Source organism: Octodon degus, unplaced genomic scaffold, assembly GCF_000260255.1.
Source record: "Octodon degus isolate 3935 unplaced genomic scaffold, OctDeg1.0 scaffold00006, whole genome shotgun sequence".
Classification (NCBI taxonomy): Eukaryota; Metazoa; Chordata; class Mammalia; order Rodentia; family Octodontidae; genus Octodon; species Octodon degus.
In genome coordinates this window covers 14,846,585-14,866,635 of record NW_004524582.1, presented here as the reverse complement: position 1 = coordinate 14,866,635, position 20,051 = coordinate 14,846,585, and the positions used below count along the sequence as shown (strand labels likewise).

The 20,051-nt window shown below is 40.5% G+C and overlaps 1 protein-coding gene across 1 annotated transcript in view; it reads left to right on the top strand.

Annotated features, from left to right (window-relative positions):
• The first annotated feature begins 2,627 nt into the window (after positions 1-2,627).
• LOC101590634 (cytosolic beta-glucosidase) overlaps positions 2,628-20,051 on the top strand; it is a 136,244-nt gene continuing 118,820 nt past the window's right edge. Inside the window, exon 1 of the mRNA XM_023699343.1 lies at positions 2,628-2,798. Within this exon, the coding sequence (XP_023555111.1) occupies positions 2,741-2,798 (58 nt within the window). The 5' untranslated portion in view covers positions 2,628-2,740. The remainder of the gene's footprint in view (positions 2,799-20,051) is intronic.

Genomic DNA, 20,051 nt, shown 5'->3' with positions numbered 1-20,051 from the left:
GCCATGTTATTTACCTGTTATCGATTACTCCTTTTTCTCCTGTGTTTAATTGCTTACCCTATTTAGTTGGTTGCTTCCGATCTCATTCATGGATTTCTGATCATTTTGGTCCCTCTCTAGAACATCTTTCAGTAGCTTGTGTAAGGTTGGCTTTGTCATCGCGAAATTTTTTAGCTGTCCTTTGTCCTGGAAGTATTTCACTTCTCCATCAAACTTGAAAGAGAGTTTTGCAAGATATAGTAGTCTGGGCTGGAATTTGTTTTCATAGAGGACTTGGAGTACTCTGCTCCATGCTCTTCTTGCCTGCATGGTTTGTGAAGAGAAGTCAGCCGTAATTCTGATGGGTTTTCCTTTGCATGTGATCTGCTTCTTCTCTCTAGTGGCTTTCAGTATATTATTCTTGGGCTGAATTTCTGGGATCTTGAGTATTATAAGTTTTGATGTGTTTTTAATTGGATTGAGATTATTTAGCATTCAGTATGCTTCGGTTACCTGAATGTCAGATTGTTTCCTCATATTTGGGAAGTTTTCTGCTATTATTTCTACCCATTTTTTTAAATGTCATTTGTATTGACTCCTTCTTTCTCATTGATGCCTACTAGTCTCACATTGTTCATCTTTGCATCATCTTGCATGTGATGGATTATTCTTTCCTGCATCCTAGTTGTTTTTAACAGATTCTTTCTTTCCTTTTCACTACCTGCACCAGCATCTTCAAGATCTGAAACTCTGTCTTCACTTTCACTTAAATGGTTTTGCAAACTTGTGATTGAGATTTTAATTTCCTTTATATCTCCTTGACTCTGCTTCATGCGATCTATTTCTTTCCTGTATTGCTTATTCAAGGAATCTGTCATTTTTCTAATTGCTTCTATTTTTTTTGTCAGTGTCTTCTTCAGAAACAGTTATAAATTCTTTTACTGCAGTGATTTTTTTAAATTGAGTTTCCTCCCTATGTTTCTGTAGTTGATTCTTTACTTCCGATGCTATGAGTTCTGAGAATTCTTTTTTTATTTCAGAAAAGAATTCCACTCTGAGTTCCTTCATAACTTACTGCTGTTGCTTATTTACTATCGATGCTATTAATTCATTGATTTGAGCTGAGCTAGTGTCCTCTGCACTTGTTCTGGGTGGGCATTGGGTTTCCTCCATATGTTTCTGCATTTGATTCTTTACTGCAGATGTTATTAATTCAGGGATTCATTTTTTCATTTCCAATCTGAGTTCCTCTGTACCTTTCTGCAGCTGTTTCTTTATTTCAGAAGCCATCGATTCATTGCTTTCGGCTGTGTGATTCCCAATTTGTTCTGTGTTAGTGTCCTCTGTACTTGTTATGGGTGAGCTTGCATTCTGAGATTGCATTTTTTTTCCTTCTCATCATTTTGTGTAGCACTGTCTTCTGACCTTTGTTGTAGATCTTTGTTGCAGTTATAGCCTTAGCACCTACTGCAGTTCAGGTGCAGGTCTAAAAATTTTGGATTTATTAAAGTGTGCCTGGCTTGGGTCTGGCTGCTGTGCTCAGCTCCTTCCTGCTGCTGCCCTTGGGGGTGAACCTGTTGTACCCCTCTGCCAAGATGTTCTGCTCCTGGACTAGCTGGATGGTTCTGTCCCCTACACTTTCTGCAGGGATTGCAGCTGCAGAGTTTCACTGCAGGCTTGTATGCCAGGTCTGAGCTGAGTCTGGAGGGGACTAGGTGGAATAGGAGGGAGAGACAGCTCTCCCACACACTCACCGGGCTGGACTAGGACTTGATCTGGGGGTTTCCGGAATGGGGCAGAGATTCCAACTCTGTGGGTGGGATGTGGGGGGTACTAAGGAGTGATGGACGGTGTCCCAAGAGCGTGAAAGAGGGTGTCACTCACGCTGCACCTGGGCTGGGACCAGTAGGTCAAGCCAGCACAGGGTATCGGGAAGCTCTCCCACACACTCACTGGGCCTGGGCTAGGACTGGATCTGTGGGTTCCCAGAACTCAGCAGAAATTTCTACTGGGCAGGCAGTGTAGGGAAGGTGCTGCGGAGTGGTGGGGGGCGTCCCAAGGGGATGGAAAAGGATCTCACCCATGCTATACCTGGGCTGGGACCAGTAGGTTCCACTGGCGCAGGGTAGCTGGAAGCTCTCCCACACACTCACCGGGCCTATGCTAGGACTGGGTCTGGAGGTACCCAGAATGTGGCAGAAATTCCTACTCAGAGGGCGGGGTGGGGGAGGTGCTGCGGAGTGGTGAGAGGTGTCCAAACAGGGTGCAAGAGGGTCTCACCCATGCTGAGCCTGGGCTGGGACCAGTAGGTCCTAGAGGCGCAGGGTAGCCACAAGCTCTCCCACACTCACTGGGCCTGATCTCACCCTATTATTTAAACAACATGGGAGCAAATACCAGAACATACAATGGAAAATGGAACATAGTAAGCAGAACAGATGAGGAACCGGGAGTTTGGCTAAGAGAAAGTTCTAGCAAACTATATAACTTTAATAAACAATATCCATGGGTTACATTAAAAGTGAAAAGGTTAACTCGACACTTGCCAAGGGGCAGGCTGGGGAAGAATGTGCAGTTATTTATCTCGTGCACAATGACCTGCATTCTCAGCAAGGCTGAACCTTTATCTAGCAGCCTGTGAGTTTGTTTGTACATGCACATGTTGATACTTTGCACTAGGGTGAGAGTTCACTTCACACTGTTTGGTTCCCTGGCTCCTTGATTACGAGATGTTGAGCTCCTGTTTGCAGCTTCTGGAATCATGGCTTTCCCAGCAGGATTTGGTTGGGGGGCAGCCACCGCAGCCTACCAGGTGGAAGGTAGGAGAAGTGGGCTTCTCTGTGCAAGGGCTTGAGTGGATTGTTCTGGTGCCTTGTGCGTGCCTGGGGAGGTTGGGAGGGTTATGGAATAAAAAAGAGAAGAAGCAGAGGATAGAAGAATCCTCAGTGGGGTTAATCAAATTATGCTCCTTTGCAGATAGAAGATGCTCACAATCCCTTCTCTCACTCCTTAGGCACACAGGGTGCTGGGATGGAGATGGAGACCAAGCTAGCTATAATTGCACTGAGTCCCAGCCTACTTTAGTCACAGTTCACATAGAATCAGGTGCTCTTGCTCATGAATGTATTTGTCTCAACTGCTGTTTAGTGACAATAGCTTCTCTTACTGGAGGGAAAAATATTAAGTAATTTCCTTCACAGTTCCCTTCATTAGTTGGAAAAAATACCTCTTCTGTTTCTAATGAGCTCAAGGGCAAGCCAAAGGTTCCCCGAGGCACTTCACTTACCAGAGACACTGAGAAGGAAAGGAAAGAGAAAACTGCCTGATGGGCAAGAGAACTCAGGCAGGACATGGCGTCTGAGCCATTTCCATCCTACCACGTGTGAGGACTCAAGTCATCATCCTCTTTGAATCTTGATTTCCTCATCTGTAAAACAAAAAGACTAGATTTACTTTTCTAAAACACACATCTCCCCGCGAAAGGAATAAAGGGTTGTCGATAGCTAATGAGATCATATTTATTTGGTCCTATAAGGTGTGAATCCCTGGGTTTAACAAAGCCCAGTGAGTTTTTCTGTGGTGGCGTGCGAGGACTGCTATGGGGAATTCCTACAAGCTATGAAGTTTAGAGGACACTAGTGTATTCTCTCACAGTTCTGGAAGCTAGCATTAGTCATTTACAGATATAATTAGCTAAATTAAGATGAGATCACACTAAAGTAGGGTGGACCCATAATTCAACAAGACTGATGGCCTCTGAGAAGGAAATTTGGGTGCAGAGACATATTTGAAGAATGCTGTGTACAGCAGAGGAAGGCTGGAGTGATGCAGCCATAAGCTAAGAAGTTCCTGGGGCCAGTGGCTATGCCTAGGAACTAGAAGGAGGCAGGGAAATATTTACCCTGAGGCTCCCTTGGGGTGGCATACTGAGGGTACCCATGTGAGCTTTGAGCTTCTTGCTCCAGAACTGAGAAGGAATCCATTTCTGTTGTTCAAGCTGCTCGTTTTTCTAACATTTTGTTGCAGCATTTTCAGAAAATTAATAACACACTAACAAGAGAAGGGAAGTCAGTCAAGGAAATCATTACCTCTTATGATGAGTTCCACTATGAAAAGATGGCATTGTGAGAAAGGCTTCTACGGAAGTGGCTCCTCTGGATTGGGCAGCCAAGGGAGGGCTCTGTGAATGAGTCCTTGATGCTAAAAGTTAAACACTGAGAAGAGCCATCTGCAGGGTCAAGGTGGTGTGGAGTTTTCTAAGTGGGGGCGGGGAGGAAGGTAGGATCAGGTTGGACCTGGTGCAACCCAGGCTGCCTATACTTCTCAGTGTCTACTGCTGTTTCCCAGACCTGCCGTAATTGCTATAACTGGCACATGGAATACATCTCCCAGGGGAGACTGTCTATATTATTTTCTGCTCTGTGATGCAAAGCTCTTCTTACAGAATGTCTGAAAATGTCCTGGTAAGCCAGAATTCTGTGCTACCTTTCTCACTACATGGTCTTTTTCTTTTCTTTTCTTTTCTTTTCTTTTCTTTTCTTTTCTTTCTTTTCTTTTTTTTTTTTTTTTTGGCATTCTCCCAGAAGATTTCTTTGTGGCCAGGGTAACAGATTAAATAATCTGGCCTTCTAGGAGAGAAGGTAAAAGGGAATCTTTGTTAGATTTCTTATCTGAAGGGAAGTCAGGCAGATCAGAGGGATGCAACAGAGCCCTGGAAAAGGGTGAGAACCCAATGATTCTGAAGATGGGCTCAGGAGTTCGACCTCTGAGCTGGGCGTCTGTCTGATTTTACTTTTTACTAGGGTGACTTTGCCAAGTTGCCCAGCCTCTGAAGCAATGTGATACAACTTTGGACATAATACATGTAGCAGTTTATTTGAAAAAAGAAATGTCTCATGAAGGGAGCAGCACCTTGTTCCAGTACAAGGTTAAAGAGCTCAATCCAGTCACATGAAGAGGCAGAACCTATAGACAGATAAAAGAAGTGACCTGTAGAAATAGCTTGAGTGGCTACTGCTCAGCACTTGGCCATCTGGGGATGCAATTTGTAGCCTGTGCTTGACTGAAAGCTAGGCTGCTAAAGTTAGATGAGAGCTTGTTTACATGTTAAATAGATTGTAAGGAGGAAACTAGAGGTGAACGTGAGTTGAATTCAGTCTTCCCCTGTGGGCCAGCCTTTCAGATTTGACCTTGGTTGGGTACTGGTGACTCTTTTGGTCATCACTGTATTGGACTTATTTGGTCTCAGTACAGATTTCAGAAGTCATGGTGTCACCTTAGTTGGATAACTCATTCTGCCTTCCTTGTCTTTCTGTTATTGTAGCCATAATGACATTGCTCCTTGTTCTAAGAAGAGCTGAGTTGATACACTGAAGACTCTTGAGGGTCTACAACATATCAGGGAGAATATTGCAATAGCTATCAGAAGAATAATCCCAAGGAATTAAAGTACCCAAGGTCTGCATAATCAAAATTTAGCAAAGCAAACAACCCAGAGTCCAAGCAATGAGGAAGGTTCAGCAATGTTCAAGTCCATCTGGTTGTAATCTTTGCAGATATGACCACAATGAAGGGTGAAAGTCACCACAAAATGATCTGACTTAATAAGGTATTGATTTTTATAGTTAGGTATTTTTATAGTTTTATAATTCATATTGATATAAGAACCAACTAAAACAAACAAAGATTAGAAAAACTTGCAGCAACCAAACTTTTTACCTACTCTTCAAAATGCCTCCAAACCAACAGTTGGCAATTCCCCTAAACCCATCATGTATTTCTTCTGAGAAATTTCCTTATGTATTTAGTGACAGAATCTAGAAAAACAGTAGTAAAATGGGGTATACCGATGAATGTCCATTTTGTATCTGTGTATTTAAAGTGGTTAGGATAGATATATAGTTGCATTCTCTTAATGAATAGAATGATTTTTTCTAATGGTGTTTGTAAGTAGGATCTCAAGTCTGCTTCTTGTACAGCAATTAACCACTAAGAAGAATATATGCAGTGTATTATTTGTTGAAACTGTACTTCCGATTTGATTTGAAACTGTCTCATTGCTATCTGTTTATCAATAAAACTTTGAAAAAAAAAGGAAAAGGAAAACAGTAGTAGCCACCATCTTTTAAAGTAAGTTTTCTGCAGTAGTAAAATCACACAAAAGCAAGGGCAATATTCACTTTTGTTCAGCACTATGCACAAAACCTCCAACATGGGCAAAGAGGAAATTTAAAGCTGTTGAGTAAGTGAATTTCCTGTTGAGTGTTTATATTCTCATCTATCTTCCAAAGAACGGCTTTTAACTCTTGGGAACCCCGGGGAGGTCTGAACAGCTATTAAATACCACCTTGTGGGGTAGCCTGCAGCAGCATGCTTCTGGCACTCCATCTCCAGTAAAAATGAGTCCTAAGAAGCCCATTGGACCTTGCATCAGTGTTAAGTAAGGTTTCTTTCTCTATCTCCAGGTTGGTATGAATTTTAGTGTTTTTTTTTTTTTTTTTTTTTTTTTTTTTTTTTTTTTTTTTTTTTTTTTTTTTTTTTTTTTTTTTTTTTTTGGGGACCGGGGGCCAGAACCCAGGCCCTTCCGCTTGCCAGGCAAGTACTTATTCCACTGAGCTATCTCCCTGGCCCCAAACTTTTTTTTTTTTTTTGGTGGAATGGGGCATTGAACTCAGACCCTTGTGCTTGCCAGGGAAGCACTTATTCTACTGAGCCATCTCCCTGGCCTTTTTTTCAAACAAACAAACAAACAAACAAACAACCACATTAACACTTGTGCTATAGGTTCGCCACCAACCTCTGATAGGCCCTCAGGGTTTGGAAGAGAGGGACACCTAGTGGCATTTGGGCAGAGGTGAATTCAACTTGTTTGCTTGAAAATCCATTAGCTTCTGAAAAACATCCAGAGAAGAAACGTTTTGCACTTTCTTTACAAGTCCTTGCTCACTTTAGACTGGCGCAGCCCTAGCTGGCCCATCCTGGCCTCCCGCCTTCCGCAGGTCTCAGTGCGCTGCTTCTCTCAGTTTGCCTGGAGGTGGGTCGTCTCATGTTCTGCCTGAGAACTGCTCCTTCCTTCTCCTAAGGCCTCTTTGTCGTGGCCTTCTGTCGTGGCCTCTAACTTGCTGTTGTGCTAGTGGCTCTCTGTGGAGCGTTTCCATGGGTGCAGAACCTGATCCAATGTGCTCTGTCCAGAGTCTCAGGCTGGTATTTTTGTCAACTCCTGGGCTGTCTTTTCTATGTTTGCTTGTTTCTTAGCCTACAAGCCCTGGGTCTGGACCCTACCTCAAGCACTTATCAGCACAGTCGGGGCAAAAAGCTTGTTTAGGCCTCTGTTTCCTTAAGTGTAAAGTAAGAGAGCAGTTGTGCCCATTCAGTAGACGTGTGCTAGGGTACATATGTAATGGGAATTCAAGAGCACCTGACACATAGAGCTCGTGGAATACTAACACCATGCTGATTCCCATAGTATTATCTTTTCCTTTCTGGGATTACATTTGCTGATGAGGAGACTTAGGTTGCCTGTTCCAATTAGTGGGAAAGGCCCTTTCTTGTTTTGATTAAAAAGTAAGATAGATTCCCTGTTTTCTCACTCCTATCATCTCTTCCTCGATTGTCTGCACTATAGATTCAGGGAGTCAATAAGTACATGGTTTTGCTGGATAACTGTGGTCTGAGATTTCAAAGCTGGTACTTGCCTGTAGTTCAGGTACTCAGAAGGCTGAAGCAGGAGGATCACTGTGAGTTCAAGCTGAGCCTAGGCTACCCAGTTAATTTAAGGCTAGTCTGCACTACAAAGTGAAACCATGAAAAAAAAAAAAAAAAAAAAAAAGAAATCTGAGATCAGTTTGTCACTGTTTGGTTTTGAGAATTTTTGAACTTTTGTGCTTCCCTGGCCTCTGAAAACCTGTATAGCTTTTGGAAGTTATAACCATTCAGGAGAGCTGAGAACTGACCAGGAGTTGCATTTTTAAACTCAAAACAAAAACCTTCAGTGTTCCGTGGTGTAGCACAGTGCTCTTTCCACCTGTGGTGCGTGGAGGAGTATCTGTATGCGGATACACCTCCTGGGGAATCCGAGCCCTTGGTAGATGCTTTCTGCTGGCTCCTGTGAACAATGGACGTACTTGGATCCTTTGGTTTGAAGTAGAGGACAGTGTCTGGTCTTTGCAAGAGGAGGGCAAGTGGCAGACTGGAGGAGGGGCGGGCATCTGTTTCTCGGGGCCTCCTGACCTCCTGGACTGTGTATTTCACCTGATCCACGGCCCTTCCCTCTCCCAGGCATGTTCTGTCCTTTCTGCCTCTCCTCTGGCTACTTTGTTGTTGATGGTTTCAAAGAAGAGTTTAATGTCTATTATATAACAGTTGGCTGTGCGGTGCCCTGAGCTTTTTGGAGGAAAGCACAATATAAATCTAATAAATAAATAAGTGGTATAAGCAGGAGGAAAATTACGAGTTTTAGGTGAGTTGTAAAGAACATTGTAAAACCTGTAAAATGTGTTTGTTAGACTACGAGGCCGAGAAGAAAATGCAGGTTATCGCTGTGCATACAGAACCAGAGTCTTGCAAAATTTTTAAGCACGGAATTCCCATGACTTTTAACCCTGTGTGAAGCTGGCTCTGCCCAGTATGCTTGGCCAGAAGGTATGCGGGGTGTGGAAACAGCAGGTAACTTGGCAGTATTTTGTTTGCTTTCTCAGTGAGCCACAGAGGAGCTATGAAAATGACATTTAAGACCCAGTTCTATAGTTCTTATGAGCTTATAACTCCCAATATTTCAGAGAAAGCTCTTAAGGGGTGAACACACTCTGCAAAATCCCACAAATATTAACCAGTGCCTAAGTTACTCCATTCACGCTTCCGAGTGGGATCTCCAGTTTATGATGCACAAGGAGGCAAAGGCCTTAGTATAATGAACATCATTATGAACCCTCTGTGCTGCACTGGATGCCAGGATGCTGCTTTCTTGGATGTATCTGACTTGGATTTTCTGTTGGTAGATTTGGGGGTCACTTTTGATCATCTCTGCTCCGGTGTGTCAAAGGAAGAGTCCACAGTTAAGACACTTGAAGATATTTTTATTCACTATAATGAGGGAGAAGGAACAAGATCATTGTATGAACTGGGTTTAAGCCAAGTTTACAGTGATTCTACACAGACTGCTACTTTAGAAAACAAATTTAACTAGTCCACACAAGCCCATCTAAGAAATACATTTTATCTACCTGCCGTGGATGTCAGTGCCAAGTCCCACATTCTCTGGACTGCTTCTCGATTGCTTTCATTCAACCAATTTCAGCTCTCTGTCTTGTAACCCATTTTCTACTAAATTTTTGGATGAAAACATTCTGTTCGGGACTTGACTCGTTGGCTGCCCTTGCTATTCTTCTGGAATGATGGCAGCTGGATAGATTTGTTTTTTTGTATGGAAAGACAAGAGAAAAGAAAAGAAAACAGAAAACGAGAAAGAAAATTGAAAGATGCAAATCTAAAGCATTTACTTATTTCTTGGGTGCAAAGAAAAAAAGCAAGAAGCCAACATTTACTCAAGAAATTCGTCATAGCTTACAAGTTGCTAAGACCAGAAATAATCCTTATTTCATTCTTCTAGTTTCAAATTTGAGATCCACTGAGATCACAAACTGCTTCTTGTTTTGACTGTACCATGGTGCCATGAAATTAATCATGGAAAAGTATTGCTTAGGCAGGAGTGGCAGTCAGGCGCTTAGCAGCTGATACACAGCATGCAGACAGCAATGGTCAGTCACAGGTGTATGCTAGATTGACACAGGCACTGACCAATCACAGTGGAGGCAAACCAGGAACAACCAACCATCAAGGCCACATTTACACATCTTGATTGTAGGAAAAGACACATCTGTAATGTATCAGACCCAATTTATGCACTACTGAAAAACTGAATCACTTCTCGAAGCTTCAGACTTTTCACTACAAATTTCCTAATGCTAATCTCTTCTTGTTTTCAAAAATTGCATTGGTTGAATCTTGGGCACCTCTTTTAGTGCTTCTTATTGGTGTTGATTTTCTCAACTTTTCCTTGTAATTTACTATCCTTTAGCTGTGTTTGGACCTGAGTTATGTCCATTTTATTGTTTAATCACTCTGTTAAACACTTGATGCCAAAGATAGTTCTAGTCTTTAGGAACAAATTCTTTTCTTCATTTTAAAGAATTCAGGCTTTATTGTCTAGATATTGTCATGCCTCAATTCATTTAATAATGCTAATTTTAAAACTTAAGTTCTCAATTTAACAATCTTATTTCTGGGTATAATGTGAAATCAGTTCATTACAAGATGCCTGCACACCTAGGCTCATTGCAGGATTGTTCTTTTAGCCAAATGAAGGAACCAACCTGTGTCCATCCACAGAGCAATGCACAAGAAAATGTGCTGCATATATACAATGAGATATTACTCATCCTTAAAAAAATCTGTCAACACTGATAGAATTGGAGGGCTATTTACCAAACTAAATATGCCAGGCACAGAAGAGCAAATTCTATGTGTTCTCTCTTATGTGTGGAATCTGAAACAACTGTTCTGATAAAAGGAGGGGAATCAGGGAGGCAGTTTACGAGGTAGAGGATGAGGAAATGAAGACATCGTAGGCCAAGGGTGCGAAGTTCAGGCAGACAGGAGGAACGCAGCTTTCTTTTTTCTTTTTGGCATGCTGCAGATGAATATAACTTTAGTACTGTGCATTTCAGAACTGCAAAGAGAGGGGCCTTTTAAATGTTCACCCCACAAGAACGTTGAGTGCTTTCAGTAGTAGCTGTGTTAACTAGCCTCCTCACATTATATTCACAAGTCATATCATCTCTTTATAGTGCATAAATACACTATTATAGCTTGCCAATTTATAAAAATTAAAAATTAAATGGTAACTAATCACTGCATCTTTGGGCTAAAATATTAAATTCTTTCTGGCATCATTTGTGCTATTTTTGAGCTATTACATATTTATTTTATTTTTATCTTTTACTTGTTTTTGTCCATTGACTGATGGTCTTAGGTGCTGGCTCATGTTTATGAAGGAAAGCCTATGTTGGTTAATATAAGAGACTGATTTAGGCTCCCTCTGAAGTTAGTGCTATTGGCAGAACAGGGTGCTTCCATGGAATGAGTTCTGGGTGAGTATGCAGGGGTGGGGGGTGTTAATGCTTTTATAAAGTACTACATAGGAGGGGAGGTGGCCAAGACTTAAACCTCAAGTACCTGCCCAATAACAAGGACTTCAAGAAAGAGGAGGGCGTTCACATTTGAATTTTGAATTTCCTATCTCCACTGGCCTTCCAGCTCAGCTCTGGGATTTATTCTACATGTCTCAGATTCACCAGTACCTATGACAGCAGTTCCTCTGGGCACCTCCTCTCTCACTTTCATGGGGCATTTCTGAGGACTCCAGCATGAGGGTGAAGCACCACAAACTGCTCTGTTCATGGGGGAAAGAGACCAGCCGGGCCAGGAGCAGAACATAAGATCTACACGATGGGCCATGCAGAGTGAAGGTTATTCTCTTCCACACAGGTCCATCCAGCACTCTTTAGGAGAACCTTCCCAATCCTTACTGGTGGTCTTCCATGTGTGAGGTTACCTGGGAATGCTTTGCCTTGATTTCTCAGGCAGACTGCTACTTTTTCCTTTCTATTTTCCAGAATTATTTGAGTACAGCAATTCCATGGGAGCCTTTTTTGATTTCAGTTCAGTTGTGGATTGCTTTCTTTAATTACTGTCATTTCATTGGAGTTGTAAGGAGGAGAATTAAATATGTATGCTTCATTCCCCACCTTGAACTAGAAGTCTTTATTAACATAAATAAAGCTTTAATATAATATTAATTTATGTATAGGTCTTTATTAACATGCATTAATATATGGCAGTGCCTCATGAGGCATTATTCATAGTTAATGAATGAATTTTTCTCTTTCCTTTTTCAGATACATATTCTCTTCTTTTTAGCATTGTTATTTTCCTTGTCATTGCAAATGCATTCGAATTCTGGAAATTCTAGTCTTAGGCTTTTTAGAAAGAGAATGCATATTATAGACTGAATACTTGTGTTTTTCTCTCAAATTCATGTTTGGAAGCCCTGATTTCCAATGTGATGACATTAGAAAGTTTGGCCTTTGGGGATGATTAAGTCATGAAGATGACAGGCTCATGAGTTGGACTTCTTCTTAGAAGGAAGCACCCAGTCATTTTCTGACTCTGGGAAATGGTTTTGTGGGAGAAGTTTTGTCCATGGACTATCGAGTTGGTTTTCTTAGTTCCATTTTAATTGGTATAAATTTCTCTTATTTATAATGCCACCTACTCTGCGGCATTTAATTGGAATGACAGCATGAGATACGATGGAATGATAGGCAGTCAAGCCACATACTCAGACACTGAGAAAAGCCACAGTAGACATGGTGATTATGACCAAGACAGGCTGTTTGTGCACACATGTACTTTTGGGCTCAGCAGCTCTAAGCCATTCACCTTTTTCAAAATTTCCTACTTTCCCTTATTTCAGAATGGACAGATTCTTTAAGTCTTTTAGTTTTTCTGTACCTTAGTTGGCTTCATAGGCAGAATTGAAAAGATCTGTTGCCGCTGCTATTGGCATACTTGGCTGATTTATTGACAAGGATCTGCTTGCCTGCTGTTGTATTCTTTGGTATTGGTCAGGTTCCTAGGAAAATGGATACTTTTTATATGCTTAGGAATGATGTGTGTGTGTGTGTGTGTGTGTGTGTGTGTGTGTGTGTAAAGTACTATAAGCTAATTGTGAGCATTTAAAATAGATAATCAGCAAAAATAAAATAGAAAACCACCAGGCAGGGAGGTCTTTAAGAATTTTCAGTAAACAGTTCCAGTCTTTATCTCTTCACTCACAGATTCACATGAGTGCAGTCTCTTTCCTGCTGTAAGACTATTTACAAAGTGACTCTGATTTTCTTAAGACATTTACAAATATCTTGGTAAGCTGTAACATGGCTCTAATTTTTTTCATCTCTTCCTATGCTATTCCTCCTTTGTCTTTTAGTAGTTGCACATGGATGTTACAGAGAAAGATTAATTGAGTCAACGTATGACTCCTTTGTATTTAACCTTGAGAAACAGGAAACAAATAGTTGTATCTCAATAATTTATTTGAAGTGTGGGCTCTGTGTATCGACCCAAATAGCTGTTCATGAATGTTCCTTGTTAACACTAGATCAGTCAGTTAAGACAGGGTGTTTGTTATTTCAATGAATATATGCCAACATTTTATTGGGAAAAAAGAGTCCTAGTTCTATTACTATTTCCTAAACCTGTTCATCCAGTAGAAGTTGCTTTTCAGCTATGTTCATTGGTGGGCAGGTGAAGTGATTCTTTAAAAATTATTAGGCCAATACAGAGATATTTTTGTGCTACATCCCAATTCTCTCAATGGCACTTCTTTTTAAATTACTTCACCTCTTCTTTAGTTCTGGAATTTACCACCATGCTTTCTCCTTCCTTCCTTTCCACTTCTTCCAATCTCTCTTACACACTGCTTCTTGCATTTCAAATCCTGACAGCCTTATTATTTGTTGAAAAGAGAGAATGAGCTCTAAAGTTTGAACCCTGACTCCACCACTTAGAGTTGTGCAAACTTGGGAGACAATGGACATGTGTGGGCCTCAGTTTTCTTACTGATGAAGTGAGAGCAGTAAGAGTGTCTATCTTTGAATTGTTATAAATATCAAATGCATTTCCAATCAAATGCTTAGGAAAGTATTGGGTAAACTGTAAGTATTCAATGTATTTTAATCATTAGTAAGAAAATTTGATGTCATCTAATCTTCTGTAGGGTGACTTTTGAGCTTCTTAGATGGCAGAAAAGTCTTTGTAATTTCATCTCCAATGATTTATGGAATTTCCTGTGTTGCTGTTCCACGAATCTTTTGTTCTTTAACCAAGATAAAGCACAAGTAATTCTTAGAATAACACCCTGACCTTCATGCCTCTGTACCTTTGCACCTGCTGCTCTTTTTGCCTGAATGCACATACAACTGTTGGCATGGACAGATATCAACCGGGGACAAAGTCTCAGGCTTCCTTACACCAGGGCAGTGCTGTCTCTACTGCAGCACACAGCCGTTTTCACCTTTTTCTCTTATGCTGTCTTCTGAGTATGTTACTGTGAGCTTGGTACTATGTGGCAGAGGCTGGGTGTCTGATGGGACAAAAGCACCCCTAAAAGCAATTTTACTTCATTTGACAAAGCTGTCCTTAAACTATTTCAAATAACATGATTACTATGATTTGTTTTTCCTTGGGGTATTTGAATATAACTCTGTGAATCTAAGGATGACTATTAACTGTGTTGATGTGGACAATCTATCTATGTGCGTATGCGTGCATGTACATATGTGTATGCATGTATGCATGTGTATTGGATAGCTGGTGGCCAACACTGACAGTGTCTGGGACCCTGTTTTCCTCTCACTGTGCTTTGTGGCTCTCTTTCCTGGGGTGCCCTGTATAAGAAGAGCAGATCTGTCTTGGTTTTGGATCTTTTTCAAGGTGCCTGCTCTGGCTTTTATTAGTGTGGATAATCAGAATTTGATTGTAAAGTGTGCCCAGGCCAAATACAAGGGCTTTTAAAATTGTCTGCTGTTTTAGATTATCCAGGCCACTGATCCCCCTTCCTTAGCATGGAAAATTGAGAGTGGACCGGGCTTTAGAATGTTAAGCAGAACCAATTGGTGAAATAAATGAAATTCAAAAAATCCTTTACATTTAAATATTTAAAAGGTATTTTCTAATTTGAAAAGATTTAGTTTATATATTTACTCGAAATACATGTACTCAAAACAGTAAATATATTTGGTCTTAAAGTGCTTCAAAACAGGGAATTATTTCCTACAATGCACCCATTTAAAACTCATTTTAAGAATGCTAATTACAATGAACACTTAAAGGAATTAGGGGTAAAATTGAAAATATAGAGAAGAGGTCAGACAGTCTGAGATTCAATGTCAAACCTTTTTATAACCATGATTATGCTTCGTCTAGGTGAGGGAGGAGAGGGTGAGAGTCATTTCAAATTCTGAAAAATCTCTCTCTAGATAGTACAGGCTATTTTTCTTTGATCCTAATGAGCAATAACAATTTAGAGAAGGGTATTTGTTGAGTGCATGCTTAGGAATATAAAGATTATGATTCTTAGCACCACCTGACCACATTTGCTGCTCGTCGTTGCTGTCTCATCTTTCCCGTAACTTGCAAATCCAGTAGAAGTGTCTATGCAGGCCACTTGCCTAGGAACAAAGGGGACATTTCCCCAAAGGCACAGTGTTGTAAGAGAGGGTCAGCATCACTGAGTATCCTTCAGGAGTGGAATGAGATAAACAGATTGAGAGTTGGCCTGGGATTTAGGATACAATATAAGAGGCAGCAGTGAGTCGCTGGGCATGTGACGTATAAACAAGGGTTTTGAAACATTACCCATTTTTATGTTGGGAATTGCTGAGCTAAAGCTTAAAGTCTCCCCTAACACCTATGAATAATCATTTAAATACAGGCTTTGAGACCTGGGGAATGAAGTGTATTATTTACTCTAAAGACAATAATCTTCCATGGAGTCCTTGTAGTCCATCACACAGATGCATACTTGGGATCGTTGACAAAGCAACATTTTCTCTCGATGGCCCGTTACTTCATATATTTTCTATATTACTTTTATGATTGGATGGTCACTACAGGTTAGGGACACACATCAGCTGTGCTGGGACAGAGAGTAGGCATGATAGCTCTTTCAGTGTGTCACATATAAAAAAGTGGCTTTGCTCATTGCCTTTAATATCACGAAGGGGCTTTGTTTATTGTCTACAGTGCTTAGGTAAACAGAAGATAGGAATAGAAGTGATAAATTCTATGGTACAGCCTTCGGCTCCCAGTAGTGCTCAGAACCTGACAAATATAGGCTAACAGAACTTCTTTTTGCCTAAATGGTTTGAAAAATGGAGATCTGAGAGGATCCTAACATTGATACTATATAACTAAAGCAAAATATGTGCCCAGAGTCACCCTACCAACTCTCACTATAGCTCAAATAGAGACCAGATACAGCCACAGTAAACTATGATTCAGTTGGGCTGTAGCTAGATGATAAATTTTCTCTTGATTGGAGAAAAATTATGCAAGGAGAGCCAGAAAAGGTCTATCCCATGTTGTACTTGGAGACCTGATTTCCTTGGCAAGAAGTGATTAATTAAATTAAATTATGACTATTTAAATTACTGCTATAGTTCTTTATGTGTCACAATTAGATGCTTGTCTCTCTGGGGACCAGAGTTTGAGGGTGTAGAGGTGAATAAAATAACCATATAAATTCAAAGCGCTCCATGGAAGAGGGGCATGCTCATGGCTAGTGTGATGCGACATCTCTAACAATCAAACAAACAAATGCATTTGGAACATGTGTGACAGCAGTGGAGATGCAAGACGAAAGGGTATGGCAGTGATTTTTTGAGGTACCTAAGTTGAATATTAAAGGATACACTTCTATTTCATTTGCGCTTTCAGGGAAAGACATAGGAAAAATTTATGACAAGAAAGCAAATAATTGGAGCCAAGAAACAAAAGCATTAATACTTATGTTGTACTGAGGGGAGGATGGTGTAGTTATTTCCAGTAAGTAGGTCAATGGTTTTTGGTTTAAATAGTTTAGAATACATGTAAATCACCTGAAGTCCTTCTAGTCACTTGGACCTTCATAAGAGACTGCTTAATAGTCATATTTTTGAATGGCATCTAGCAATTTAATGTTTGGTAAGTATCCTGTGAATGCTTTGTAGTGGCTCGTGTTTTGATAAGGCACACTGTGTTTGTGGATGCTAGAGTGAATGTCTAAATTAAAAAGCGACAGCAGGTCCATATTGCAACTCGTATGCAGTGTCAGGCTAATGAGTTGATGACCAGTCGTGTGCATTAGGTATATGTTAGCTGTGTAATTCTCTTAGCAAAGAGAGTAAAGGGATAAGTTCTGGATGCTGTAAAGAACTGCAAATGCAGCATGGAAGACAAATCAAAGGAAGGAGATATTGGGAACAGTTGTCAGTCTATTGCTATCAGACAGATAGATGATGACAACCTGGATTTTGGTGGAAGATGCAATGTGTAGGAAAAAAATTGTAAAGAGATATCACTGAGAGAACCAGCAGGACACATTTATGAAAACAAGGTAGGATATAAAGGAAATAAGTCTAAGATGTCTTGTGTGACTATTTTTGGTATCTAGTTGGCTGATGTTGCTAAAAATAGAGGTAAAACGTACTGAAGAAGGAGCAGGTTTGGAGGGTGTATGGCAGACATATAATAGATTCAATATGGGCTTGAGATTCCCTTAGGTAATTTTCAGGAAATGTCTGGGCAGCAACTACAAATATCTATCTCCACTTCAGGTTGGATTTGCTAACAGTCACTGGTGTGTAGCTGATGATTGAAATCATAATGGTAATAGAATGCACAGAACAGTGTTATAAAAGAAAGCAATAGGTGCCAAGAGGAGCAAGCCTTCAAAGTCTAGACTCTTTTGTGGTTTAGACAAACTCAAAAGCCTATATAAACTGACAACCTAACAGAATCTTAGAATGAGTAGAAAGAGTTTTAGAAGCCTTCTACTTCAGAGATTTTTAGGTGTGTTTTAGTGCAGCATGACCAGACTTCCAAGAAAATCTAACTGGAGATGCTTATAAATAGCAAATAGAGATGGAGGTGCTCAGGCTGGAGGGGAGGTCAGAGAATGCACAAAGATGTGCACTCAGTTCCTTCCTCCATTTCTCCTTCCTCACGTGGAAACCTCTGATTTTTTTCCGGGGAAAGTGGTTCTGGAAAACACCAGTGTATATTCATCATTTTGTAGAGGCTGGAGTGTTTGGTTGATATGAATGATGTCATCCAACTCATTAGTGACAGGGCCAGAATGTGTTGGTATAATAAGCTTCACAAACAAGCAACAAAAAATACCAGGGAGCTCATAGTCATTGTGAATGATGCAGTTCAGGGAAGATGTCACATTCCCAGTTGTAATGTCCAGGAAAGCACTAGGAGAGGTGGTAGATTTTGAGAAGCTAACATTTAGGGATTCAGTTTCTTGCCTCTTTGAAAGTCAGAGCTAAAGTTTGTTCTAGATTGGAAAAGGAAGTAGATCTATCTATCTATCTATCTATCTATCTATCTATCTATCTATCTATCTATCTAATTTTATAGATATTCCCAATATCTACAAGACTGAGACAACTATAATATGTTGCAGCAAAATTACTACTTATCCCCACTCAAATGCTTGTAGTCATGGAAGTTTGTTGGTGGGACTGGATGTAGTTTTCTTTTCTATGTCCAGGGGTGCCGTAGGAACACAATTTGCTTGAAAGAGGATGTCTTGGTAATGTGTGCTAAAGTCATAGCAAAGCAACTACAGTCTTCTTATCGCCACTTATATTTATCCAAGACTCTCTTAAGGGTTGCTGTTGGAACACCCCTTACTCTGCCTATTGGCATATAGTAGAAATGATCGAGCTACCATCATCAGTACATAATGCAAAAGAAAACAAAAACAAACAAACAAACAAACAAACAAACAAAAAACCAACAAAAAACCCAAAACCTTAGAATTGTACATTCAGGGAGTTGTTTTGAGACACTGGTAGCAATTTGCCATCACTGAAGACTGGTCCAGAGATTTCTGGGGTCCTTTGAGGAAAGTCAATTAGCTCCTGAGGGGAAGGAATCTCAAGTTATTCTAAATAGTGTTGCTAATATCAGAAAGTTCTGTTCTTGAGTTAGTGAGCTGCTGTAAGTTCCATGTCAATGTTCTTTCTTAGAAAGATGCTTATAGGATATAAATCTTTTTAAGTGCATTTTATTGTGCCAATTGTTTCATTTTGGAAAAGTCCATTGGCTTGTTACTAAGTGGTCTATTTAGTAGTGTCAATAAATTCTAAAACTGGAGCCTGGGTACTATAATTTCAGTTGTTTTAATGCCCAAATTGTTTACGTTCCTTGGCCTTGGTTCATTTGCTTGACCTTTGCTTGCTTAAATGGCCTAGCAAAATTTCATCCAACTACACTGATGTTGTGTATTGGCTCTTGATACATGTGATTTAAATCTAGAAAATACTTTATTAAAATAGGTTGTTGAATAGTATTTGAATGATTAAGTTAGGTCTATATAACAACAAATGGATAACTGAATTAGGGAAATGTTCAAATAAAAATTCAACTTTGTATAAAAGGGCTTAACTTATTACATTTATTATTTGACTTAGATAGAATTATATGAAACTATCACAGAAGAGGATTAAAGCTTATACTGTAAGCCATTAGTAGAGAGATAACATAAGGTAGCTGCAGCTACTGCTAGTGCTCCTCTATTCTAGGCATATGAAAGACAGAAAAGTACATTTGATTTCTTATGCTCATAAGCAACATTGTCTAGTGCTGTTATTTAACTTCTTCTGTCTGGTAAGTACACACTCATCTTGGAGTTCAGAAGGACAGCATGCAATAATTCAGGAAGCTTCAGTATAGGGACTGGAATTCATTCATTCTTTTTTTTTTTTTTTTAATTTTAAGGAAGGGTCTACAAGATGTGCAGGGTCTCACTACTAGATCGAACTTGTAGTGATCCGCCTGTTTACAGCCTCCCAAGAACTGGGATTACAGGCGTGAGCCACCACTCCCAGTCTCAGCGCACTGTGGGGGGCGGGGCTGGCATGGCAGGCCTGGGATTGAACACTGGCCCCTGCGCCTGCTTGCAGGCGCTTTAATTCACAGAGCTATTAGGGACTGGGAATCTTAACAACAACTCGGATAATGTTAATCCCCATCGTGCTAGTTTTCCTCACCAGCATGACGTCTACTGCAGTCATTCTCAGGTGGTGCGGCAGTCTGCTCCCCGAGAAGCGGAGAGCAGGAGGGTGTTTAAGAAGCACACCGTTGGGGCTGGTGTGATGGCTCAGTGGTCTAAAGCACCTACTTAGAACAAGCTTAGCAAAGCACAGGGACCGCGGTTCAATCCCCCAGCACCACATGCCAGCCAG